Here is a 27,944-nt window from a genome sequence, read left to right as displayed (position 1 = left end):
ACAGCTGCTGGCAGGCAGGCGTTTACAAAGCTATGAGGTCATAGTCCCCAGAGCCAGGGTAGACCTTCAGATTCACCCTCTTGTTGGGGAGCGTGGAGCCCAGAAATGCAGGGCTCGTGGCCAGAACGCCTGCATCCTTCCCAGTCCCCCGTCCTAGGACTTCCCACTCCACTCTTGGACTCCAGTGGGCTGAATCAAACAGTTAAGGGTTTGTTTCTGGTTGGAACTAACAGAACTCACCCTTTCGGCTGACTCCATCCCTATCCATTTTTGCATATTTGTTAAGGAACGAAATAACTTTTTCTGTCTTCCACGGAGTCCTCCAAATAAGTTACCTCTCCTTCACATGGGACGATGTAGACCTATCTAGAAACATGGATTTGTTTCACCTCTAACCAAAGAGGGAGTGTAGGGGGTTTGTTTTTTGTTTTTTCAATGTGAGCTGCCAAAGCCCTACGTCATAGGAGGTAATCAGTAAATTCTCAAGTGAAACAATCACTTAATAAATTGGGTTGTTTCTTAGGGGAAAAGTTTAGGTGATTAAGGATGGCATCTTCAAAAGTCTGTGTTCAGTATAACTGACAGGTAGCTTGTATGTAACATTTGCTGTTTAGAAGATCACTGTGTACAGGCCGGGCGCGGTGGCTCACGGCTGTAATCTCAGCACTTTGGGAGGCCAAGGCAGACAGATCACCTGAGGTGAACAGTTCGAGACCAGCCTGGCCAACGTAGTAAAACCCCGTCTCTACTAAAAATACAAAAATTAGCCAGGCGTGGCAGCACGCACCTGTAGTCCCAGCTACACGGGAGGCTGAGGCAGGAGAATCGCTCGAACCCGGGAGGCGGAGGTGGCAGTGAGCAGAGATGGTGCCATTGCACTCCAGCCTGGGCGACAGAGCGAGACTCCATCTCAAAAACACAAAAAGTAAGATAACTGAGTACAGTGATTAATACCTGTGTACAGTAATTAATACCTACACATGCAGGAAAAATGTGCTTTTTCTACCTTTCGCTACTGAGGAATACACTAAAGGCAATTCCTGTTTTGACCAGAAGGAAAAGGTCTCAGCACCACATTAGTCACGATATTCTGGGCAGAGAGGTCCATGATGCCTCCACCATGTGTCATCTTCCCAAAGAAAAAGGGCTTTAAAAAGTATTTTTTCCCCACACAAAATATCATTTCAAGAATTTCAGAACTACTGTGACCACTTTCACAGGGAACGAGCAGCCGCCAACAAATTAGTCCGTCGCACTGAGAAGAAGCTGAAAGAAATCTTCATGCAGGTGGAGGATGAGCGTCGACACGCGGATCAGTATAAAGAGCAGGTGCGTGCGGAAATGCCTCCCTGGGAAGCATGTGAGCAAAGGAACTGGTGGAGAACGCGCTGGTGGCACAACTGAGCAGTGGCATTCAGGGGCCTCCCGATTCTGATGTTTCGGCTAACACGGGCTGTTCCATGTTCCTGGCGGGCACTCTCAGTACCCGAGACACAGGAGGGAGGGGACAGCAAGTTGCAGTGAGGCCTGGACTGAACTGTAAAGCTCCTGCTTTCTCCACTAGAATGTGCGCTTCGTGAGTACAGGGATTTCTGCCTGTTTTGCTCCCCGTTATCTCCCTAATGCCTAGTGTAGTTCCTGGACATTGCTGGCAGTCATGAGGTACTGGCTGGGTGTAGGGTGGACCCGGGAGATAGTGAATAGAAAGTGAAGGGAAGACAGAGGTACTGCACGCTGCACCCGAGTGGCTTCGGTGTCTGCATCCAGGCCCCCTTCTCTAAGTGCGCAGGGAATGTTCCGCAGGACTTTCAACTGTGGGGCAGGCCTGCCCTGATGGCAGCGTGGGCAGCTGTACCCTCCCTCCCGCTCCCTGCCCTCTGCCTGGTGAGACTTCACACTGCAGACACTGGCCAGAAAGGTGCATGGATCTGAGGATTTCACTGCCTTTGGCCCGAACCCTCCCCAACTTCATTCACTCGGTCAAGCAACCTGGCCTTCCCTTCCCACCCCCACCCTTGGGGCCTAGCAACATGGAGAACAGTTGAGGGCGGTGTGCGCTGGGCCCCCGAGGCACTGGCCAGCCCCTGTGTGGCTCAGGAATGAAGGGTCCGAAAGGGAGGCTCTTAGTTCTGTGGCAGGTCATCCCAGGGTGCTTTTCTGCTTGAATCCGAGTATGATATCTGAGATGCCCATCCTTGAAAGGAGGTGTAGAGATGCATCGTACAACCTCCCGGGCTTGGGGATTGTACCACATTGCTGGTTCTTCCGCATTTTGCAAGAATAGCAGTTCCCTTTCAGTCCCCTAGGTCACGTGTGTGAAGATAGTAAACTCTGTCATTTTTCTGCAGAAAACTCACCAGTAAAAAACATCTTGAGTATTTTTTCGTTTTTTTGGCCTAGTGTGCTTTATAGATGCTGGCTTTGCTGAGAGCGGCAGGCCAGTTACAGAGCCTCTGACCAGCCCCCAGGCATGTGTGTACATCCGTGTACACGCGTGCTCACAAGAGTAACAGGCAGAGCCCCGCACTGCCACGCTCGGGGTGCAGAGAGGCCGACACTGGACTCACCAGTTTGGTTTGTTTTGGTTCATGTACCCTCCCCAAGATGGAGAAGGCCAACGCTCGGATGAAGCAGCTTAAACGCCAGCTGGAGGAAGCAGAAGAAGAAGCGACGCGTGCCAACGCATCTCGGCGTAAACTCCAGCGGGAACTGGATGATGCCACCGAGGCCAACGAGGGCCTGAGCCGCGAGGTCAGCACCCTGAAGAACCGGCTGAGGTGAGCAGGCATGTGGCCCCGAGCTGACAGGCAGCTGTTGTGGGTTAGCTTAGGCTCGGGGCGTAGCTGGTTGGAGGAAGTTTACTTAGATCCATGCCCGGTGATCCATTCTTTCTCCTGAACCACTTCATTTAAGATTTCTGACCTTGATAGTCATCCTCGGGGAGAATAAAAGAGGAGCAAGCCCACTCATTGCCAGTCACTAGAGGACCACACTCATCCACCACACCAGGCTGGAGCTGCATCAGGCGTCCATCCCCGTCCAGACATCCAGTAGCGAGGCGAGCTCCCAGCCTCTGTTAAAAAGCAGGGCAGGGGGCAGGAGCTCCTCCCGGGACCTGGTGCCATCAGCCCTCCTCATTACGGTCCTCCTCACTACACTGGATCTGCTGTGTACCAGGGCGAGGGCGGAGCGTGGGAGAGCTACAGCTGAGGTCCCTGCCCCGCAAGACCAGCTCAGCCGAGGTTACAGCACGTCTGGCCGATGGGCAGATTTGGTGCATAACCTGCTTTTGTACAGCCATCAAGCTAAGAATGGTGTCTACATTTTTAAATGGTTCTAAAAACACAAAAAGAATATTCAACAGAGTCCCTAGGTGGCCCACAAATCCTCAATAAAATATTTGCTATCTGGCTGATTCCCTGGTTAGCAGTTAGAGCTTGGCCTTAATCCGTCTTCCTTACCATTTCCATCACAGACAGTCCTAGGCTGAACCAAGTCCTCCCCAGTTCTCCGAGGACCCTGCTCTGCCTACTCTGCAGGCAGGGTTGTGGGACAGGCAGAAAGGCACACAGTCTTTTCCCATCGGACCGCCGCCCCCACAAGGTCGTGTGTCTGAGGAAGGGGTGCAGGGGGAAGGTTCTGCCGCGCTGAGTGGTTGGACCTACTGACAGCCACGTGCTCCTGTCTGTTTACCCACACACATCCGCTTCCTGTTCTCTCCAGGCGGGGCGGCCCCATCAGCTTCTCCTCCAGCCGATCTGGCCGGCGCCAGCTGCACATTGAAGGAGCTTCCCTGGAGCTCTCCGATGACGACACGGAAAGTAAGACCAGTGATGTCAATGAGACGCAGCCACCCCAGTCAGAGTAAAGTCGCAGGAAGCCAGAGGAGGCGATACAGTGGGACACTTAGGAACGCACCGGTGCCAGCCTGCCTTGGGGCCTCCTGCAGATTTAGGAAATTGGCAAGCTACGGGATTCCTTCCTGAAAGATCAACTGTGTCTTAAGGCTCTCCAGCCTACGCATACTGTATCCCGCTTCAGACTTAGGTACAATGCTCCCCTTTTTATATATAGACACACACAGAACACACATATTAAACAGATTGTTTCATCATTGCATCTATTTTCCATATAGTCATCAAGAGACCATTTTATAAAACACGGTAAGAACCCTTTTTAAACAAACTCCAGGCCCTTGGCTGCGGGTCGCTGGGTTATTGGGGCAGCGCCGTGGGCGTCGCTCAGTCGCTCTGCATGCTCTCTGTCGTACAGGCAGGTCACCTAGTTCTGTGTTCACGTGGCCCCCGACTCCTCAGCCACATCAAGTCTCCTAGACCATTGTGGACTCTAAACTGCACTTGTCTCTCTCATTTCTCTCAAATAATGATCAACACTATTTCAGTGAGCAAACTGTGAAAGGGGCTTTGGAAAGAGTAGGAGGGGTGGGCTGGATTGGAAGCAACACCCATTTGGGGTTACCATGCCCATCCCCCAAGGGGGGCCCTGCCCCTCGAGTCGATGGTGTCCCGCATCTCCTCATGTGAACTGTCCTTGGCCAGGGCTGGTCTGTGCATGGAAGGGATAGTGGCCACACTGCAGCTGTGGCAGCCATGGATCACGTAGACTTCCAGATGGTCTCCCGAACCGCCTGGCTCAGCCGGTGCCCTCCTCACGTCAGGAGCAAGCAGCCGCGGACCCCTAAGCCGAGCTAGTGGAAGGCCCTCCCTCGCCAGCCAGGCCCTCACGCTGACCTTGCAAATTCAGCCGCTGCTTTGAGCCCAAAATGGGAATATTGGTTTTGTGTCCGAGGCTTGTTCCAAGTTTGTCAATGAGGTTTATGGAACCTCCAGAACATATGCCATCTTCCTGAATGTTGACATGCCAGTGGGTGTGACTCCTTCATTCTTCCTTCTCCCTTCCCTTTGGACAGTGTTACAGTGAACACTTAGCATCCTGTTTTTGGTTGATAGTTAAGCAAACTGACATTACGGAAAGTGCCTTAGACACTACAGTACTAAGACAATGTTGAATATATCATTCGCCTCTATAACAATTTAATGTATTCAGTTTTGACTGTGCTTCATATCATGTACCTCTCTAGTCAAAGTGGTATTACAAACATTCAGTGACAATGAATCAGTGTTAATTCTAAATCCTTGATCCTCTGCAATGTGCTTGAAAACACAAACCTTTTGGGTTAAAAGCTTTAACATCTGTTAGGAAGAATTTGTCCTGTGGGTTTGGAATCTTGGATTTCCCCCTTTATGAATTGTACTGGCTGTTGACCACCAGACACCTGACCGCAAATATCTTTTCTTGTATTCCCGTATTTCTAGACAATGATTTTTGTAAGACAATAAATTTATTCATTATAGATATTTGCGCCTGCTCTGTTTACTTGGAGAAAAAAGCACCCGTGGAGAATAAAGAGACCTCAATAAACAAGAATAATCATGTGAACATGGAATCTGTTTTCTCACCTTCTGTTCTCGATTTCCCATCTGTGATGTGACTAGAGGGTGGGCGCCACACAGACTTCAAATGACGGCGCCAGGCCCTTTCGCCGAGGGCGCTGTCTCCCAGGTCAGATGACAGAGTAATTCTCAGGCCAGTCCTGGCTCCAACTCTTGTTCCTGCCAGCGCCTGGCAGGGTGCAGATGCCCTGGAAAGGGAAAGACCACCCAAAGGCAGGGGCTGGCCTAGCTGTCAAGGGAGTGAGGTAGGAGGGCTCTGGTCACCAACCAATGAAGCTCACTGCTGGGTTAGGACATTTTCAGAGGTCCAAGACATTTCAGGCTGCACTTTCAGGCAGACACATATTGAAGATGCTTTTGAAGGCTTCAGTGATGAGGCCACAGCCTCTCCCGTGCAGGCCAACTAGGATGAGAGAGATCCTAGGGCAGTACAGAATCACACAGAGAATGCCCATTTCTTATTCCATGACATTCTCGGGTTAGGCTGGTTCTGGGGGTAAGGGGTCTGTGACTAGGCTTCTTGGCAGCAGTGGAAACGTGTGAAATGGGCAGAAGTGCCCTCTTCTGTGCCACCACCATGGGCGAGGAAAGGTGAGTCACAGGTGTGGTGCTTCACCCCCACATCCAGTATTTTATCCAAGAGTGTATGGAATTCAGAGGCTTGTTTTTCTCAAAAAGTAAGAACTCTGGGCTGGGCGTGGTGCTCAAGCCTATAATCCCAGCACTTTGGGAGGCCAATGGATCATTTGAGGTCAGAAGTTCAAATCGAGCCTGGCCAACGTGGTAAAACCCCATCTCTACTAAAAACACAAAAATTCGCCAGGTGTGGTGGTGTGCACCTGTAGTCCCAGCAACTTGAGGGGCTGAGGCATGAAAATTACTTGAATCTGGGAGGTGGAGGCTACAGTGAGCTGAGAGCACGCCACTGCACTCCAGCCTGGGCGACAGAGGGAGACACTGTCTCAAAAAAAAAAAAAAATCTTCCCTACTGGCTGGTCTAACTGGTGTTCACGTCACAGTTTCCCAACTACTCAGCGTGCCAGAAAAACCACCTGTGTGGACCAATTCCAGGCCCTGGTGCTGCGAAGATACTATTTAATAACTAGAAGGGAGCTTTCTTGACTGACCACACTCCAGGCCTAAGGAAAGGTAGTTTCTACAACCTTTGTCGGGCATTCAGAGCACAGGGAAGGCAGTTGACGGCAGCTGGGCGCTGCATGTATCAGAAGGTCAAGCTGGTCAGCTTCTGCGCAGCAGCAGCGTGGTTCCCGGGGAGAGAACTCGCAAGACGGAAAAGGCTTGCTCTTCCGTTGGGCCTGAGTTTAGATGGCAGGAGGCGGTTCTGGGGCTTCATTTAGGGCTTTAAATGCTCTGTCCTTGCCATACCGTAGATGCCGTCTTTTTTTTGTTTTTTCTTTAATGCAGCCATTCCAGGGGACTATTTTAAACTGCTTTGGAGGGATGACAACTTTTTTTTTTTTTTTTTCCTGAGACAGAGTCTCGCTCTGTCTCCCAGGCTGGAGCAGAGTAGCACGATCTCAGCTAACTTCAACCTCCACCTCGGGGTTCAAGTCATTCTCTGCCTCAGCCTCCCGAGTAGCTGGGATTACAGGTGCCCGACACCAGGCCTGGCTAATTTTTGTTTTCTTTTCTGGGTTTTTTTTTTTTTTTTTTTTCTGTAGAAACGGGATTTCACCATGTTGGACAGGCTGGTTTTGAACTCCCGGCCTCAAGTGATCTGCCCGCCTTGGCCTCCCTCCCAAAGTGCTGGGATTACAGGTGTGAGCCACCATACCCAGCCGATAACACCTATTTCCAGCCTGGTGGCTTGAGGGGACACTTCCAATTCCTGATGGCATCAGCCTATAGATTCGTCACATCTTTGTGTCACCAATTTTTCCTGTCCCAGGAAACCTCGGCTAAGATGAATTGTGGGCTGTAAGGCCAAGCTGTTCTCCTAGCCAGCCCTTCCTACGGCTCTGGGTATGACTGACCCATGGCCCTTTTCCCGGAGGCTGGTGCTGCTGAGGGACCAGGTCAAGACTGGAGAAGACCTCACTGTTGTCAAACCACACCTTCCTGCTCTTCCTTCAGCCCCCCAAAAAAGAAAAAAGCCAGAACAGGCTCCAGGCCGGAACGGTCAGGAAGTGGCGATGACTCCTCTCCCTCCAGTTCCAGGCAGGTCTCCCCTTACGAGGCCCCACCCACACAGGCTTCCCAGTCTCCGGGAGGAACGCAAGAAAGCACCTCTCCCTTTCCACCTTTCGCGGACAACCTCCGCACCAAGAGCTTTCCCAGATTTTGAGTGTTTGCCAAAATGCCGTCCTGAGCCAGCTGTCAGGACCAGACAGAGAAGCCCACTTCCTTCTGTAGGCACCTGCCATTTGGGAATCAAGCAGACTGCGAAGCACCCATTCTTGTTGGGAAACTTATATGAAGCTACTGAAAGGGTGTAAGTCCATCATACAGCTTTTCAGAGACACTCACTGTAGCTACAGAGCCTGTAAACTGGGCAGAAAGCGTGGCCTCAGCCTCAGTCCCTGCTGAGACGAGCAGCCCAGTAACCGGCTCCATTCCGGCTGACTGGATGCCACAAAGCCCTATTTAAGAGGTAACGTGACATAATCAATAAACTGGGTCTCACAGATCCCCATGCAGAGCACTGCCTCTCCCAAGTATGTGCCATACTGCACTGGTGCCAAGGCACCCCGGCTTCACGTGGGCCACATCTCCCGTGTCTCACAATCACTGTCAGGAGGCAGCAGCTATGATGGTGTCATTGCCCGACTCCTGGTGAGATCAATAAAGCCCAGCAGCAAAATTTGCAGAACGGGAAATACAAAATTAGGTGGGCGTGGTGGCGCATGCCTGTAATCCCAGCTACTTGGGAGACTGAGGCAGGAGAATTGCTTGAATCCGGGAGCTGGAGGTTGCAGTGAGCCAAGATCACGCCATTGCCCTCCAGCCTGGGCAACAAGAGTGAAAATCCGTCTCCAGAGGAAAAAAAAAACACTTGCAGAATGAGCATCAGCAGCTTAGAAGGAAATTCTGGAGCCGCACTGGAATCTGCTTTTCAGGAATGCTGTATCACCAACACACACCATGAGACAGGGCACAACACTGTTACAGTCGGGGAGGGGGCAGAGCTGGCTACAGGGTGCTCCCTAAAGCTGTGGCTCCACGCAGGGTGCCACCCCTCTCCCAGAAGTGCCAGCTTCCACCTTGGCTCTCAGGAGACCCACACTAGTGGCGTCTCTGGGGCAGCTGCCAAGAGAGGCAGAGTCAGCATGCGCAGCGGGCACAGGAGGAAGGCTAGGTGAACTGACTCCTCCTGCTGCAAAGGCTGTGCCAGCCCCGCCACCCGTCACTTCCAAGCCTTCAAAACCTGCTCCTCTCCCGAGGCATGGCACAGAGAGTGGGAGTCAAGGCCACTGAGGCCTTGTTTGGAAAGGCACCGCAGCAAAAGACTGGGCTCGTGCCCAAGCCTGGCCTCACGATGAATTAGCCGTGCAAGCTCAGGCACCTCAAACCCAGGCCCATTGTCCTTTCTGCCACCTGAGGTCAGAGCACTGTGTCCTGTCCTCAGGTCACCTCTGTACAGTTCTCGCGGGCCTCACTGTGACTCAGCGTCCCAGCTTTGGCTCCTGGGTCTCAGCTGCATCGGTCAGGGGTCATTTCTGGCCACTCTGGGCTGGAGGGAGTGGAGTGCTGGCTACGACTCTCTCCTAAGACGACATTTGGGAGTGAGGGATAGGACTGAGCGACTGAAACGAAAACACCTGGACGCGAGAGGCTGCCCACCACCCAGGAGATGAGCCCCACCAGCAGGGAGGAAGGGCACACGGACGCAGCTCAAGCAGGGCTCGCTCCCGAGGTTTCATGGAGAGCCACGCAAAACCAGATACCCGGCAGCCCCAGGAAGAAAACCCACCCAGGGGCACTCTTTAGCTAGACAGGCAAACAGTACAGAGCGGCATTCACGCCAGGTGGCAGCTGCTCTCTCTGACCAGGTCCGCAGTAGCACCTGACACCCCACAGTCCAAACAGAAGACGGGAGATGAGGTCCAGGGAGTCGGCTGGTTTCCTCATAGGGGGTCATTTGCCAAGAGCTGCTATAGCCACAAAAAAAATGTCACTAAGGCCGGCCACAGTGACTCACACCTGTAATCCCAGAACTTTGGGAGGCTGAGGCGGGTGGATTACCTGAGGTCAAGAGTTCAAGACCAGCCTGAACAACGTGTTGAAACCCGGCTTCTACTAAAAATACAACAACAACAAAAAAAAAATTTAGCCGGGCATGGCGGCGGGCACCTGTAATCCCAGCTACTTAGGAGGCTGAGTCAGGAGAATCGCTGGAACCTGGGAGGTGGAGGTTGCGGTGAGCCAAGATCACACCACTGCACTCCAGCCTGGGTGACAGCGAGACTCCATCTCAAAAAAAAAAAAAAAAAAAGTCATTGAAGTTGGTATATAACTCCCCACTGCTAAATTAAACTGGCTAAGAAAATTTTTTTTTTAATTTTTAAAGTGAAAGTCTCTTCCCAAAGGGACCAGAAATAAGCCCAAAGGCACACTGCTACCCTCCAGGGACCTGGCCCAGGCTCTTCTGGACACAAAGCAGTGGTGACATGCAGTGGATGACACGTGGGCCCCTGTAGCCTGGGCCCTTCCTCCAGATATCAACTGAGTGGCCAGCAATTGGCAAAACAGTCTGGATAAGATGAGCCCAGGGTGGAGCCGGGCACGGTGGCTTACGCCTGTAATCCCAGCACTTTGGGAGGCCAAGGTGGGTGGATTGCGAGGTCAGGGGTTCGAGACCAGCCTGACCAACATGCTGAAACCCCGTCTCTACTAAAAATACAAAAATTAGCTGGGTGTGGTGGCGGGCGCCTGTAATCCCAGCTACTCAGGAGGCTGAGGCAGGAGAATTGCTTGAACCCGGAAGGCGGAGGTTGCAGTGAGCGGAGATCACGTCACTGCACTCCAGCCTGGGAGACAAAGTGAGACTCCATCTCAAAAAAAAAAAAAAAAAAAAAAAAAGATGAGCCCAGGGTGTTCAAGATGCAAAGGAAGTGAGAAATCACTTGGGGAGCTAGGGATGAAGATTCAGGGCTCCAAACATCATCTGTGCTTTAACCAGAGTTAAAGACCTGCTTGCTGTGTTTTAGTTGGGCTTCCTATGTAAATAAAGAGGCCAGCTAAATGCTGAAACCGCTCATCTAATCCAAACCTTCCCATGAGGGTTGGGAAAGAAGCTGGACGTTGCTGCACATCAACAAGAGGCTTAGGATTGTCCTCTCAGCCACTGCAGCTCAGCCGAGCACAGCACACACCCACTGCAAGTGTCCCTGGAGACTCAGCTCAGGACAAAATCTCCAGGAACTAACAGCAGATATTCCTGTCCATAGATTAATAGAGAAATGTTTGACAATGGATCCTACTTAATAGTTCTTATTCATTCAGGACTTTATTTTATTTTATTTTAGAGACGGAGTCTAGCCCTGTCACCCAGGCTGGAGTGCAGTGGCATGATCTCGGCTCATTGCAACCTCTGCCTCCTGGGTTCAAGCGATTCTCCTGCCTCAGCCTCCCGAGTAGCTGGGATGACAGGCACACACCACCACGCCCAGCTAATTTTTGTATTTTAGTAGAGACGGGGTTTTACCATGTTGGTCAGGCTGGTCTCAAACTCCTGACCTTGTGATCCGCCCGCCTCGGCCTCCCAAAGTCACTCAGGGTTTTGATTCACTTCATTTTCATTTACTTATAGTTTTAAAACTATAAAATATACTGTTTCTATTGTTATAAGTAAACAGTGCTCAGAATCTGATGCATTCACACAGAACCCCAGTTTACGCGTTCTTCAATATGTTACCTTGTGTCTTGCTTCCAAATATCTGACACCTTCTCTCACTTGCTAGCATTAACCTGAGGGATGAGAAGAAGTGCCAGTTCGAAGAGACTTCTAATCCCAAAATGACAGCATCTGTCATGAATGGCAGCATAGCTGCAGGACCAGCTCCCGGATCCATCCCAGTTACTCTGGCACTTCGTGAACTTCCACCCTCAACATCCTGGTCCTTCCTTCCAGATTTTCACATGGGGCCCAGGCCACTCTCGAACTGCTCCTGGCAATCACAGCCAAGCCCAGAAGCCAGTGCCAAGAAACAGCATGAGGACGCCCACTCCACACATAAGACATCTCCAGAGGCCGCCTGATCTCTGTCCCATTCCACAGCTGCTGTCGTTGGAACCTGACTTTATGGGCCCCAACTCTCCTCTCATGGGATGGCAGAGACTGAATAAAGCAACATCAATCCTTTTTTTCTGTGAAATTTATTGTTTCCACATTAAAAGACTTTTTTTGAGGGGAAGTATTTTTTGTAACCACATGATGATCCTATACAGCTGCCCAGAGGAGGACACCATCAGAGTCATTAACATGCCATGTGAGTTCTGAATAAATAAAAGCTACAAAGCCCAAGTTATATACAAATATCTTAGGCAATAATGTTTACAAACCTATGTACAATAAAACAAATGTAAACAGTAAATGCAGCATGAGAGTAATCAAAGGATGCACAGGGACAGCCGCCGCTGTTCAGCCCGCCCCGGAGCTGGTACCAGCCCGCCCTGGAACCAGCCACTCACCCTTCCGAACACAACGGGACGGCCCTTGGGAGAGAAAACAAAAACGCTCCAAAGATGTGGTTGAACTGAAGGACGGGAAGGCTGGCGAGAGGCTGCCCACCTCCCTCACCCCGAGTCTGAGGCGCCCGGAGGAAGAGACAGCACAGAGGCTCGGCCCGTGTGTGCGCCGTCCCAGAGGCTCCTGCCACGTGGGGCTCAGACGGGCATTGTGCTGCTCTGGGAGGCAAGTCCATGGAATGGTAGCTGCTTAAGTAAAATCAGAAGGTGCAGAAAATGTTCCCTAATTCAGTAACCTTCCTGACTCTTTGCCAGAAACAGGCCCAAACTGTGAGGGGCGGAGTTGGGGGACACATGATCATGAGCACTGGAGATGCCTGGGTGGGAGCTCAGGAGGGCACACATTGACCTGATTTGGGGGAGAACTTCTAGAAGATTTGCAATGTCCTAAACACAACTAAACCCTATCAGCACAGCAGAGTGGGGGCTACGAGGCAGGTGCGATGAATGGGTACTTCTGCATCCAGTAACCAAGTAATACACGGATGTATCACCTTGTGACCCACGAAAGTGCAATCATGTGAAACCAACGGCACTACGGCGAGAAGAGAAAATAGCCAGTATTGATATCGCGCAGAGTTCCGGGGCTGGGCAGGGCCCAGCAGCCGCCACTGCATGCAGCCTGCCCTCTGCCAGCCGTGCGGAGGCAGACGGAGGGGCACGGGGCTGGGCCCAGGCACCGAGGGGTGAGGCGTGGGTGTCCTGGGTTGCTGGAGGAGGGCAGGAGCCCCCACCTGGAGGCTGGGCACTCACACACTGAGAGGCAGCATACCCGGCGCTGACGACGGACGCGAGGAGCCCAGACCAGGAGGAGGAGGAGCGGGGTCAAAGCCGTTTACTGCCCTGTGGGAGCAACCAGAGCACAGAGGGAAGAGAGAGGAGAAGAAAAACAAACTCATTTAAAATCACTCACACACAGCAGGAAACTCATCTGCTTTCCCAAACTATTCCTTGCCCGCAGGAGGGTCCTGATGGCCCAAGGGGGACTGGCTGCCTGGAAAGCACCAGCTGGTTAGAGAATTGAGCATTTGGGAATCCTGGGGAACCAGGACCACATGACCCTTCTTGGCAACTTCTGCACACCGGCCACTGAAGCCACAGTCCTGATTATTTCCCCACAGAGCAGGTCTAAATGCCTGGCAACAGCGAACTAGTTAAATAAATAATGGTGCAACTAAACAATAAGATATTACACAGCCATTAAAAACACACTCCACAAGTTTTTAATAGCATGGGAAAATATTCCGAATGTAACTAAGTGGGAAAAGATGCAGGTTACCAAACTCTGTATGTTCAATGACATGAAAGAAAAAAAAGCAAATAGTATATATTCTAGATTCTAGACTATGGCCCCTTGGACAGACATTACTATCCATGTAGCTAAATCCACAGTGCAGGGGTGGGGCGGGGAGTGTGTACAAATAAATGGATATATACACACATTATATATATGCACACACACATATGTATACACACACACCAACATACATGTACATAGGATCATCTATATCATAGAAAATTTAAGAATCGTTACTTCTCTGCCCTCTGGGCTGTGGGTGAATTCTGTTTACTACTTGATCCTTTTTTCATCATTTTCCAAATCTCCTTACATTTTCCAAATATAATGTATTAATACATGAATATCTTAACAAGGTGGAGAAAAAGAACTTTTTAAAAACGGTTTAGCAAGCAATGCCAGATGAGTAGGCTTTTCAATGCAGACTGGTGTGCAGACAGCCCAGCCCAACCCAAGAGCCTGCAGCCAGGACCCAGCGCACCCGGAGCCCAGCGATGCAGGGAGCCCCCCAGCGTCCCCCTCACCCACCGTGCAGCGCAGCCACAGGAAGCAGCGAGAGGGAGGGAGTGTGCAGCCTGGAACCTCTCTCAGGAGCCACTTCAGCCTTTCCACCTTGAAAAGCTTCCTAGGAAAACCGGTCCCACTAGCAATTTAGGAGACAAAGCCAACCACGGCAAGGGGCCACACGGCGGCACGCCTGCGCACCACTGCCCCCGCCCGCTCCAGAGGGCTCCAGGGAGCTGAAGACAGACTCGTGGAGAGAGGTTCTCCTTAAAAAAAAAAAAAAAAGTGCGGACACACACTCCCTGCAGGGACAGCTGTTTCGTACACTGGCGAGGCGAGGAAAACCTCACAGGGACACAGGCATGCAGAGACTTGACAAACAGTCCCTGCCTACTTGGAAGAAACAAAGTTCGTGTCTAAAGAAACTAAACTCAGAGTATATGTGTGGAGTTTAAATTCCAACCATCCATACAGAGACCAAGAGCCTCAGGAGAAAGGCTCTGACAAATGTCATTTCTCCCTGTTGCACACTGTCCTACTTCAACGACAAACAGCCAGACTGTCCCTTTCCTCGCTGGGTTAGGAGAGGTCTGATTTTTAAGCTTCAACACATTTGCAAGTCTGAAACCATCCTTCCCGTTCTCCCAAGGTCACAGGCCTGTGCCTCTTCTGGGGCCAAGGCCATATCCTATTTGCCATGGTAGCCCTCATATAATAGGCTCCATCTGTCTGGCTAGTCCCAGAGTCCCTGACACCTGCTTCTAGAAACCTCAGGGATAACCAGGCAGGCCCCACAAACGGCCGCAGCTCTCAGCACGTGAACCTCAGATTCCCAGCCTCACACACCACAGGGGCAGGGCAAGCCCCCAAACCGGCACTGTAGACAGCCCCGGAACCCGGCAGAGAGGGAGCGCTGTTGCATGCCAAGAAGAAGCTGGCACCTGGGCCACGGGGGTGTGCAAAAGCAGCAACTAGGAGATGGCTCCTCGAGCAGGTTGAGGATGGGATTCTGGCATTTTCAAGTGAGATGGACCTTAAGGAACATCAGGTTCGTCCCACTGTTCCACTGCCAAGGCAACCAAAGCAAGAGAAGGTCCAGCCATTAGCCTAGGCTCACCTAGTGAGACGATGGGGAAGTCGGGCCCACAGCTGCCTCCAGATGCCCAGGCCAGGACCCTTTCCTAGCCTCCTCCTGGTGAGAGGCCACCTAGAAGCCCTCAGCAAGCAACCACTTCAGCACTCCCAGTGCAGGCCGGCTCTAATGGGAAAAGTAAGTGGTGCAGCCCAGGCTATAGAGAACCGGTAAATTTCTATCTGGACAGAAATGGAACGCTTAACGTGAAGGCGGGTGGAGTAGAGAGAGAACGTCAATCCACCAGCGTCTCACCTAGCGCCTCTCTCCTGAATCAAGAAGTAGAAAGTTAAAGAACAGAGAGAGAAGAAAGCTGGCCTTCTAGATGGGAGGACAGGTCTGGTGAAGTCCCCTCGGGGGCCTGCAAAGCTGTGCACGGGGAAAAGATTTTCAAGAGAAGAGACTCTCTATATTCAACATATTCAGTTTCAGGGAGCAGCGAAGGGCCACAGGGCAATGTCCCAGTGGACAAGACCGGACTGAAGGAAGAGAGACGGGGCAGGCTGGAAGATACAGATCTGGGAGTCATATATGTAGAAAAAGGTTCCAGAGCTATAAAATTTCATGATCTTACCACCAAAGACTAGTTAAGGAGACTGAAATGTAGAGAATCCAGCTCAGAAAAAGCGCTAAGGTCAGTTGTAAAATGGCAGTGGAAGAAGTGAAAAGAGGGAAGAGACAAGGCACATTTAGAAGCTACTCGGGACAATAAATCTAAAGCAGCCGAGATAAAGGATGGAAACATTAAATCTGTCAAAGCAGCAAGGATGAGGACACTGGAGAAGGCAGGAGGGTGGGCTCCAGCTATCCAGAAGAGCTGGCAGGTAGGCACACGCCACACCCGAGTCTCCCTATTTCAGTGGATGAGTGTGGGCTCAGAGCAGCTCCGGCCTGCTCCAGTCCTCAGCCCAGGCTCTGCAAACTGCAAAGCAGTTCTGAAATGTAAGGCAGATCTTACACACGTCCCCATCTACCATTCCATTTTAACTGGGGACTCCATGCGTGAGCACAGAGGTGAGGGAGGCTCACACTGGTCCTGATGTGAGAAAACAGAAGCAACTGGGTAACGGGAAGAACCCCAGTCCCAGGCAGACAGTCAAAGGTGGTCCCAGGGCCTGACAGTAACCCTAAACCGCCATCGCCAAACTCTGAAATCAACACTGCAGCGCCCTAGCCTACTCAGGCGTGCCACCTGGCATGCTACTCCCAGCCACCCCAGGACCACTGCAACTAATTTGCTCTTGTGTCTCACAGCTGAACTAATAATAACGGCATCCAGTCAAGTCGAATAGGACCGTGAAAGCTCACGGATGGGCTGTAAGTCAGTTAAAGCTGGGTCAGCCCCATGCAGTTAGTAAAACCAGACTGTTAATGTGTCTTCCACCACACACCAGGATTAAGAAAGAATGAAAAAGAGCACAGCAAACAAATTCAGTTACCCATGAATAACGTGGGAAATATGACTTTTTCTTGCCTAATAAAAGAAAGGAAAACATATTAAACAGTAATACAAATACTATTTCCACACCGTGCCCTAAAATTAGTCCATGCCCACCTACACGCAGCCCAGAACAACTCAGAGTGGCTTACAAAAATAGAGACACATTACATAAGAAACTACATAAAGTTATGGGGAAAAAATAGAATGGTTTTGAGAGAATCCAGGGACCACACTCCACATGAAATGTGTGTCCTTTCAGATGGTGAGACAAAGGGTGACCACGGTTGAAGGAAACAGCTCGGCACCTGGGAAGCAGGCACGGCAGCCCACGTTTCAGGAACTGGCAGAAGTGATCAGAGACTAGACAAAATCCTGGTTCTAAGAAGCCCTCCAGTGACCAGAATTTACAAAATACTTTTGAATCCCACAAAGCAATATGCCCAGTTAAGGTATATAGTTTTATGTTAGAAGGCCTCACTGCATCTAAAGTTTCAGCGGGTGGGCAGGTGGAACACACACACACCCACACACGCACACGCACACAAACCTACTTTGATGACGTCTCTCCCCCAAACAACCCTGCCACAGGTTTCTAGCGGCACTAGTGAGCTATCACCACGGTGCTACAGACACCTCAGGAGTGAGAGGGAGGGCAGGCAGGTTCTACAGTGGACTCAGGAGTGAGAGGGAGGGAGGGCAGGTTCTACAGTGGGCTCAGGAGTGAGAGGGCAGGCAGGTTCTACAGTGGGCTCAGGAGTGAGAGGGCAGGCAGGTTCCACAGTGGACTCAGGAGTGAGAGGGAGGGAGGTTCTACAGTGGACTCAGGAGTGAGAGGGAGGGAGGGCGGGTTCTACAGTGGACTCAGGAGTGAGAGGGAGGGAGGGCAGGTTCTAATCGCTTCGGAAAGAAAAAGGAAAGGAAAACAAGTTCTAAGACAAAATAAAGGAAAAAGAAAAACCGATTCAAGATAAAAGAAAAAGGAAAAACAAATAAACAAAATCACGAAAAACAACAAATTAAATGGAACAATTAAAACAAAGGTCAATGCGACCAGAGAAGTTAATGAACTTCAGAAATGCTCGATTCTAAATAGACAAAGTAAAGAAAAACAAGTCTAAATAAATAAAGAGAAAACAAATTCATGGGCAAATTAAGAGAGGGAGGCAGGTCACAGTGGACTCCAGGAGTGAGAGAGAGGAGGGGCAAGGCAGGCTCTGCAGTGGAGGCTTTTTCCAATGGGCTTTTCTCCTGCTGAAACTACGAGCCATACTTCTACACTTCTATACAGACAGGCTTTTGTGTTCTTTAACCTGCCAGAGTGTGTAATGGACCTAGGAACTGCGATAGCCTGCCCTTCCTTTTGTAGGTGGTACACAACATCTTGGTTTTGATCTGGTCAACAGGTCGGCAGGAAGAAAGGCCAGAGGTAAAAAGCCAGGCAGGCCAGAAGCCAGAATCGAAGCACAGCGGCCAGAAAGTGGAAACACAGCAAAACCCACGGAAGAGTTCTCCTCAGGAACATAGCAGCTAGAAAGACAACTCCAGCAACAGCAGCTTCATACTCCAGTGTGCATACACAATCTACTTATCACATAAGCTAAACACTCACACGATAGCCAGTTCACAAAAGCGTATTTCTTAATAGAAAAGGCACAATGTAAAATGTCTATCATTTAAAACCAACACTAAGTATCTGCAACTGTTCTGATTGGGAAGCACAGCCATTCCGGGTTCAGCTCAAGAAGTAAAGCCTACAATTGCATCTCGGATGCTCTCAAGGGACAGGGGTGCAGCCAGTGTGCCCAAGGCCCATTCCTGGCTTCAGCTCACCCTGAGGTCCCCACATCTCTTGGCAATCCCTGCCCAGGTGCTCTGCCTTGGGAGGCAAGTGGCAGGCAGGAGTAGTGACCCTGAACAGACAGTGTCATCCTTCCCTCCTCGTGACTGTTCTTAAGGGCTTCCACATGCACAGGCACCTGTCCAACCTATCCATTTATGGTTCATGCCTGCTCTCATGTAAGGCACCTGAGGCCCATCAAGAAATATGATTCCAAGGAGAGACTAATAACTACTCTAGTAGAGGGTCATTATAAGTTGTAGGGAAAAATAATTAGGCACTGTTTCCAACATTTATGAAGACTACCCTAAACATTCTCCATATCATTTAGGGGAAATGGCTACTTTCATGTAAAACCGTCCAGTCATTCCATTTACCATTCCAGTATAAAAACAAGGGCTGCCTCAAGTCTGCCTGAAACTCCTAAGCCTGAGGAAAATCAATTTTATATTTACTCCACCCGAGGAAACCCAATGGTTAGAATAAGGTTCTGATTTCAGCTGGGCGCGGTGGCAATCCCAGCACTCTGGGAGGCTGAGGCAGGAGGATCACTTGAGCCCAGGAGTTTGAGACCAGCCTAGGCAACACAGTGAGACCGCATCTCTTCCAAAGAAAAAAAAAATTATTTAAAAAATTTGTTAAAAAAAGAATAAAGTTCTAATTTGTATAGTGAGGTTTCAGAATGTGTTTTCAATACAAAACCCTTAATGAAATGTATATACCTCAGGGTGAAATTCTCTTAAGGGACAGAGATCAACCAAAACATTCCACTACAAGGAGAAGAGCCTTTTCACAGTGCACTGTGTGTCAAATCTGCTCCTTTATAAATGTGCCATAATTATTGGGGACGGCAGAAAGTGCCAGCTGCTTTAAGAAATTGTGAACATTTCTAGAGTTGTACCTGTTCTGCTTTCAGAGAAAAACAAGCAAGAATGACCTCTATGACTCAAAGCAGAGACAGTGGCAGGGGATCATGGGTGCCTGTTGGCTGCTTCAGTAACACCTACCTTAGGCAGCACCGTGAGCATCCCAGGCCACGGGTCCTAACAGTGACCCATATTAAGGCATACTTGTACAACCATGTATTACCATGCAGTATTTAAAAATAAGTAAATTGAGGTAGAATAATATACATGACATGGAAAGATAATGGCAATAGAAGTCATGATAGGCACACTGCAAAGCAATATTTAAAGTAAAATCCCATAACTGTTACAAACAACTTAGAGCAGATGCATAAAAATAGGATTTGACATGCGTTGGAATACCTGTAAGGAATGCAGAAACAGTGTGAAGGCAGCAAACAATGGCTTTTTAGTTCATATACTTCTATACCAACTGAAATTTTTTGCATTAAGGATGCTTCAATCTTAAGACAATTTTATTTCAGTCTTCAAAAGAGCCTTAACTTTATACAAAAGTTGTATCTCCTAAACTGTATTTGATCCAGTGCCTAAGTACTTCAGGGCTTTATATTTCTCCAAAATTCTCACAGGGGATGTCTGTTGTACAGTTTGCATATATTTAATTGTGATGCTCTCTTCTACCCCGAAAAAGTATTTGCAAGTCTGCCAGCCTGTAAGCACCTGGAGAACAGGGACCTTATCACAGTCGTTTTGACTCCCCAGAGCCTCACACTGCTGCCTTGCAAGAGTCTGCTTCCCAGGACAGAAGCCTCAGATTCAGGGTTCCTGGGGCAACAGACTCCACGGGGACTAGAGGACAACAACAGACATCATGTCCCCTAAGATTAGAATGATAACAGGCTGCAGGCAGGTTTGCCAAGCTGAGTTTACCTTTTCAAGGCTTCATTATGCTCACTTAATAATCTGTCACTTTACTACTCAAAAAATTATCACTTAAAACATTCAGGACTTACCCTTTGTCGAAGAAAGATGTATGCCCTGATCGAGAGAACTTTGTGCCATTGCCATTCAGCACCCCACAGTTAACATTCCCTGAAATATAGGATTTTCGTGATGCTTGGTCCTTTGCAAAATTCCTGCAAGCTGCTAATTTGGATTCTAAAGCCTACAAAAAAAAAAGAAGGAATGATACGGTTGTCAAAACAGTAGCTGCACATAAAAATTTGCATTTCAAACCATTTCTATTTCAAGCCTCAAAACCTACTCATCTCAGTTGATAATGGTGGTTAGTTCAGCCATGATCAATCAACTTTCTAATAAAAAGGCTGAATACTTACGCTCCCTTTCTAATGAGCTCAGAATATTTTATTTTTTCCTCTTAGTGTTACTGAGGGAAATACACGTAATCTTCCCCTCACAAGTAAGAAGAGTGTGGCACGGGAGGTCGAACAGCAGACCCCAGGTCTCTTGTCCCATCCATTGTTCGTTTCTAAATTGTAGACTGTTGGTTGGTGTTAGGAGCAGGGTGTGTTTGGGGAGCAAGCACTATTAAAAAACCCAAAAATATCACTTGAGAATTTTTTTTAGGGCAGCCAATTCTTTCTCTAGGTTCTTCATTTTTTCTACTGCATGAGAATGAATGAGAACATTTACAACACTTTACATGAAATTAAAAGCTATTTTATTTCTGAGAGCACTCTGTAAAATGTTTAACTGATACCCTTTGTAATTAAATAATTCACCTGCAAATGACACTGGTCTTTTAGCATTTACCTCTAAATTGGGCACCCTTGTTTTGCACCTGTCACCACAACATCTGGCAAGCACCAGGCTCTGCCAACACAGATGGCATGAAGAGATCAGGCATTTCTCATGTATTTCCACGCGCTTAGACATCATCAACTGCCTCTTTCCCATAAACACTTTGCCCAGATCAAACCCCTCCTTCTCCAAAAAAAAAAAAAAATATATATATATATATATAAAAAATATACACACACAATTCATGTCTATTATCCACGACAGTAAAGGACTGGGAATGCACAGCTAAATTAAATCCACAGGTAAAATATACTTCACTTTGAGAATCCATTTGGACCTCCTCCCCCCACATTTCAATAAGAGCTATTAAAGAAACAGCAACAACGGCTGGGCGCAGTGGCTCATCCCTGTAATCCCAGCACTTTGGGAGGCCGAGGCAGGTGGATCACTCAAGGCCAGGAGTTCGAGACCAGCCTGGCCAACATGGTGAAAGCCTGTCTCTACTAAAGAAAAAATTTTAAAAATTAGCTGGGCGTGGTGGCATGCACCTGTGATCCCAACTATGCGGGAGGCTAAGGCACAAGAATCACTGGAACCCAGGAAGCAGAGATTGCAGTGAGCCTAGATAGCAGCGCTGCACTCTTGCCTGGGCGACGGAGTGAGACGCTGTCTCAAAAAAAAGAAACAGCAACAAAAACAGACAAACTTTTTTCTTCTCCTTCTTTCCTATGACAAAAGTCCAATGACCTACTAAAATGACAACAGAAACAAGGAAGAGAGGTAATGACCTTGTAGGACGAACTCTGAATAAGCATAATTCAGCAATAATTCAGCAGCTTATCAAAGCTACACATACACAGTAGAAATTGAGAGCCATTCAATTCCTATATTCAAGACACGCGCTCATTCATTCAAATACATATTGAGTATCTATCACACGGCAGGCACAACTTATGTCTGAGACATCAGTGAGACATCCAAGCACAAGCACCAGGTCTTTTCAGGGGGAAAAGGGTGGTCTAGAGATTAAGATTTGAAAGATATGCCCACCCAGGGGTGGATGAAACTATGGTTGTGATTAAGAAGATCAGAAAATCAAGGACAGAACTCTGAGTAAAACCAATGTCGAAAGGGTGAGCAGATGAAGACCCTACAAGATGACTAAGAGGAATGGAAAGAAAGTTGGGAGCAGCCATGAAACAGCATCAGAGAAGCAGAGAAAAGAGGGCATTGGAAAAAAAAAAAAAAAAAAGGTCAGTGTTGAATGCTTCAAGTAAAATTAGGACAGAACAGCATCCACTGGATTTGACAGCACTGAGATCACCAGTGAGCAGTTTTAGCGGCACGAGCAGGGGACAGAGCCCAGGCTAAAGTGTCTGGGGAGTGTGCATGCAGTCAAAATGCTAACAAAAAACGGAGATACGCTTTCAAGAAGCTTTAAAGTATGCAATATGTACCACATAAGTATTACATATATTTATGTGGATAGCATGCAATACAGAAATACCAAAGTATACATGTAAAATACATAACATCTAATGCGTAATACATAAACACTACACACAGATATTAACACATATATAGTAAAAGGCTGAAGATACAGGAGAAATAAAGATTTGAGGGTTGGAAGAAATGAGATCCAAAGCACAGATGGACAAAATTAGCCACAGGTAGGAATTTGCACTTTTACCACGGGGACAAAAAGGAGGAATGGCTACAAACAGAGGTAATAATAGGAGGGTAATAGCAGAAGATGAGAAAAGAAATCAAAGAAGCTTAAAACAAATGGCCTTCATTTTCTCTGTGAAGGGGATGCAAGAGTCGAGAACGGCTTCCAGTTCAAGTCAGCGGACAAAGTGTAAAGAGGCATAAATGAAATATTCATAAAAGCCAACAAAGGCTGGTGGACAGCAGCAGACGCCAAGTGTTGATGACTTTTGGAGGTCGTTATTTTGATAACTCTTAGAAGACAGATTGTCAGCTGAATGTGTAAACCATACAAGGATGCCAAATTAAACTTCTATGCACCACTTCTGAATAAATTAAAGTACTAAAGCAAAACAAACAAGGAACAAAGAGAGACGACAACGTGGGGTTGAGGAATAGGCAGAACTAACCCAAGAGTAAAATGGAGAGAAATTCGAGAGCAACAACAACGCAGCAGCCCTCGAAGCCCATCAGGGCATCCCGCAAAGAGTGTGAAGAAGCAACTAGAAGATACGAGAGCAAAGAAAGGTACAGGTTTTTTCTACTCAAAAGAGAGAAGGGGAAACAAATGCTAGGAAAAGAAAGCAGCATACAGTCAGCTACAATATGAAATATTAAAAAACCCGGTATGATTTTGAGTAAATTACAGTTAAAGAACAAAATTCTCAAAACACATTTGTTGAGTGGCACAAATATAAAGACCCACCCGAAAGTCCAGCATCTCCTCTGTGATGACACAGTAAATAACACATATATAGGCATTGTTACAAATGCTGTTTGACTAATTTTCCATTTTTAGAACCAACCAACAGAGAGCTCACACAGCTAGTAGAGGGCTCAGAAAGGGAAAGCGGAGTGGGAGTGTCAGGGGAAGAAAGGGAGAGAACAGAGAGTTAAGATATAGCCTCATACTGGCCAGAAATGGTGGCTCACACCTGTAATCCCAGCACTTCGGGAGGCCAAGGCAGGCAGATCACCTGAAGTCAGGAGTTTGAGACCAGTGTGGCCAACATGGTGAACTCCATCTCTACTAAAAATACAAAAATTAGCCAGGCATGGTGGTGGGTGCCTGTAATCCCAGCTACTCGGGAGGCTGAGGCAGGAGAATCACTTGAATCCGGGAGGCGGAGGTTGCAGCGAGCCGAGATCATGCCACTGCACTCCAGCCTTGGCAACAAAGCGAGACTCTGTCTCAAAAAAAAAAAAAAAGATATAACCTAATACATTTGGAAATGAAAGTTTAAGAACATTAAAGTAATTTTTTTATAAGAACAAAAAATAAAAATTAAAATTTGGGAGGAGGTGATCTAAATTCCTCATCTCTGCTTAAAGTTGAGTAAATCAAGATAAACAGAAAAATAAGCATATTATTTCAAGTATTAAAGACAAATACTCCAACACAGAGGATTTTAAAATCTATCTTGGGAGTGAAGAAAGATTACTTTAGGTACTATAGAAATGACCTATGCACTTTACTTTGTATTTTAACTTTAAAATGCAGGTTTAATCTGATGGTCAGAAAATAACCCCTATGATGAGCTGAAACAGGCAAACATAAGACCTGTGTCTTGGCCTCCCATATCTGCTTTAGATAAAGTATAATGCAATTTCTACATTTTTTAGAAAGTGTCACACACGAAAATAAGTGAAGGGGGTAGTAGATACTGGGAAATGGCAAGGGTTGGAGAGGTGAAAGTCACTAAGGGAAACAGGAATGGGAGCTAATGCTAGAAATGCAGACTTGATAGTGGCATAAATCCACATGATTCTGCAACTGTTTCCAGTAATTCAGATGGCAGACCTTCTTTGTGGCCAGAGAGACCATGAAGTCAACAGTGACAGAGTAAGAGATGTGTGAGATCACCCATGAAAGAAAGGAAGTGAAAGAAAGAGATGGCAGATAAAAACAAACACACCAAAAAATGGGGTAATACTCTTGATGAGGTTAAAGAGTAGGTATGATACAGAGTAAAACACTGATTAAGCAGAAAAACGGATTTTTTTTTTTTTTTTTTTGAGACGGAGTCTTGCTGTCTGTTGCCCAGGCTGGAGGGCAGTGGTGCAATCTCGGCTCACTGCAACCTCCACCTCCTGGGTTCCAGCGATTCTTCCGCCTCAGCCTCCCAAGTAGTGGGATTACAGGCACCTGCCACCACGCCAGAATAATTTTTGTATTATTAGTAGAGACGGGGTTTCACCATGTTGGCCAAGCTGGTCTCGAACTCCTAACCTCAAGTGATCCACCCACCTCAGCCTCCCAAAATGCTGGAATTACCGGTGTGAGCCACCGCGTCTGGCTGGGTTTAATATTTCAGAAGCAAAACTGTTCTGGAATCCAAGGCTCACACCAAGAAGAAGGCACTGAGGTTGAGGTGGCCAAGGAACAATAAGGTGGGCAAGACTAAGAATAGAGAGTAATGCCATGAGTCAAATGTTAAAGTCCCACAAACACAAGACAAGGGCATGACCAGGAAGACGGCAGACAACAGTAAAGACCAGGATGAGGGTGGTAGAAGACACACAGCAGGCCTTAGACAAAGTATTCTAGACAAGAACAGAGGCGTCATGCTGTTGAAACAGGAATGGAGAACAGGAAGAATGCCCCGGTGGGAACCTCAGAGCTCAAGGTACAGGCTCTTCTGCAGGGGCATCCTGAAGTGTCATCTGGACTAGCCTCTGGCCAGTCAATGGATGCTTTTGCTTGTCAGCTTCATGACAGCTTTTACCACGGGAAAGTCTCCTTTCTTTTTTCCCTCACTTCAAATTAAGAAATAATTCAATACCTTGTCAGTGGAAACACCTAGTGATAAATAATTGAAACTTACCCCTACTTTCCGTAAGAGATCCCCCACGATGTTTAGTGCTGATATCCTAGCAGAGGGAGTTAGTGGACTGGTACCAAAACCGTTTGGTATAGCTAGAGAAAAATAAAAGCTGAGTGATTACACTTGCAGTTCCCTTGATATTTGGGTCTTCTTGTTGATGTTACAACGTAGTGTAACACTCAATGCAATATCAACAAACAATTTCCAACTATGGACAAAGTACAGATACCATAAGTAGGCTTAACCACTCTCCAATGGGTGCATATTTACATTATATCAAATTTTTATTTTTATATCAAATATATATATAATTAAATTATATCAAATAATGCTACAAGGACATATACTCTTACACATCTAGACAAGTATTTCTGGAAAAAGAGATTCCTAAAAATAGAACTGCCAGCTCAGGCATATGTCCATTTTTTTTCACCTTGACAGACCCTGCCAAAATGCTCTCTAAAAAGCCTGTAGTCACATCAGCAATCTATGTGGGGGTGCCCTTGATAATACTAGGTATTATCTTTTTTTTTTTTTTTTTGACAATTTGATAGTCACGTTGCTTTACTTTCTATTTCCATAGTAACTAGTCATTTGAATCTCTTCTGAAAATCAGCTGTTCAGTCTTTGTACGTTTCTCCACTGGTTTGTCTTTCCTCCTGTAATCTATCTGTAAGAGTTCTATACATTCTGGATATTCACCCTTTCTCTGATATACATTGTATCTCTCAGTGTGACATTCATCTTGTAAACGCTGTGTTTTGGTAGGAGAACCTTTGGCTTCTCCATCTTAATGGCATAATCTTTCCCATACTTTCTCTTAGTATTTTTCTTTTTTTTTTTTTTTACATTTAGATCATTTAATTCACCTAGAAATTATAGTGTCTATAAGATACACATCTAATTTTTTTCCTCTAAATGGATAGCCAATTGTCCTAGTATCATTTAGGGAAAACTCATCTCATCTGAAACGGCACTATAACTATTAACTAAATTCCCTAAATATATGAATATATTTCAGTTCCATTGAATTATTAGCCTATTCTATCAGAAGTATGCTAGTTTAATTATTATAATGTTAAAATATATTTTGATATCTCAAAAGGCAAAGGTCCTTCTTGTTATGGGCCTATTTCAAACTTTTCTCAGCTGTTCTTGCACATTTACTATTCCAGAATAATTTTAATATCAACATACCAATTTTTAAAATCCTGTTAGGCTTTTTATTAGAAGTTAAAATTATAGATTGACTTGGGGAGAATGGTTATTGTAAGAAAATTCAGTCTTCCCATTCAGAATCATGGTATTTACCATGATATTTACCCACATCTTCCACACTCAGTAAGGTTTTCAGTCATGCACATTTCTTAATTTTTAAGAGATAATATGACATCATGATTAAGGGTTCTTGAGCTGAACTACTGTATACAAATCCAGTTCAGCCACTGGGTAAGTTACCCATATGTAAAAGGGGATAAATAACAACTACCTCATCATAAAGTTGTTGTGAAGTTTAAATTAGTTAATGTACTTTAAAAATGTACATAGTAAGTACTCAATAAAGGTTAGCTATTATTTTTTATGTTTGTTTTCCACAGAGTGCTAATCAGCAATGAGAATACTGGAGCGGGGTTTTTGTTGTTTCCTATCCTTCTCCTCCTCTAGAATGCAATCTCATTGCAGGTAGGGGCTTTGTCTTACCACTGCGCTCCCAGCATCTAGAAAAATGCACGACATATAATAGGTGCTCGATGTGCTATAAAACACTGCTGTACTGTTCTTGGCAGGGATTGCTAGATCTCATTTTTCCCTATTCGAGTTTTATATTTTAGGTGTTATTAAACCTGTGCTTTTATGGTAAGGTGCATTAAATGCTTTTTAGAAACAAACATTGTAAGCCATTCACAGTGGCTCACACCTGTAATCTCAGCACTTTGGGAGGCCGAGGTGGGTGGATCACCTGAGGTCAGGACTTTGAGACTGGCCTGACCAACACAGTGAAACCCCATCTCCACTAAAAATACAAAATTAGCTGGGTGTGGTGGAGGGTGCCTGTAATCCCAGCTACTTGGGAGGCCGAGGCAGGAAAATCGCTTGAACCCAGGAGGTGGAGGTTGCAATGAGCTGAGATCGCACCATTGTACTCTAGCCTGGGCAAAAAAAGCAAAACTCCATCTCAAGAAAAAAAAAAAAGGAAAAGAAACATTGTAAAAAATAAAATACAATTAAAGACAGACCACTTCAGAAAGATCAGCTCTAAGATCTCACCGATTTCTCTGACCACCTGCTGCTGCTCACAATTCTGTGCTTTTTTTTTTGAGACAGAATCTTGCTCTGTCGCCCAGGCTGGAGTGCAGTGGCGCAATCTTGGCTCATTGCAAGCTCCGCCTCC

General features: G+C 47.2%; 2 protein-coding genes across 15 annotated transcripts in view; one reads left to right on the top strand and one right to left on the bottom strand.

Moving 5' to 3' along the window:
• MYH10 (myosin heavy chain 10) overlaps window positions 1-5,467 on the top strand; it is a 153,306-nt gene extending 147,839 nt beyond the window's left edge. For 5 of the 10 annotated variants that reach the window (XM_009189646.4, XM_009189643.4, XM_009189645.4 and 2 more), the window contains 3 exons: window positions 1,221-1,329; window positions 2,605-2,777; window positions 3,724-3,868. In XM_009189646.4, the coding sequence (XP_009187910.1) occupies window positions 1,221-1,329; window positions 2,605-2,777; window positions 3,724-3,868 (427 nt within the window). Of the gene's footprint in view, window positions 1-1,220; window positions 1,330-2,604; window positions 2,778-3,723 lie in introns of all 10 variants that reach the window. The other 5 variants (XM_009189642.4, XM_009189641.4, XM_003912320.4 and 2 more) reach the window with 2 other exon arrangements.
• NDEL1 (nudE neurodevelopment protein 1 like 1) overlaps window positions 1-27,944 on the bottom strand; it is a 79,856-nt gene that overhangs the window by 11,017 nt on the left and 40,895 nt on the right. For 2 of the 5 annotated variants that reach the window (XM_031657363.1, XM_031657362.1), the window contains exons 7-9: window positions 25,553-25,644; window positions 20,273-20,424; window positions 19,198-19,661 (exon numbers count right to left, since the gene is read on the bottom strand). In XM_031657363.1, coding sequence (XP_031513223.1) covers window positions 19,556-19,661; window positions 20,273-20,424; window positions 25,553-25,644 — 350 coding nt within the window. In that variant the 3' untranslated portion in view covers window positions 19,198-19,555. Of the gene's footprint in view, window positions 1-11,791; window positions 13,026-16,554; window positions 16,590-19,197; window positions 19,662-20,272; window positions 20,425-25,552; window positions 25,645-27,944 lie in introns of those variants that run through there. The other 3 variants (XM_021928730.2, XM_021928728.2, XM_021928731.2) reach the window with 3 other exon arrangements.

The sequence above is a fragment of the Papio anubis genome, chromosome 17 (genome assembly GCF_008728515.1).
Source record: "Papio anubis isolate 15944 chromosome 17, Panubis1.0, whole genome shotgun sequence".
NCBI lineage: Eukaryota > Metazoa > Chordata > Mammalia > Primates > Cercopithecidae > Papio > Papio anubis.
Note: the sequence above shows the minus strand (reverse complement) of the source record. Positions and strands in the feature narration are given on the sequence as shown.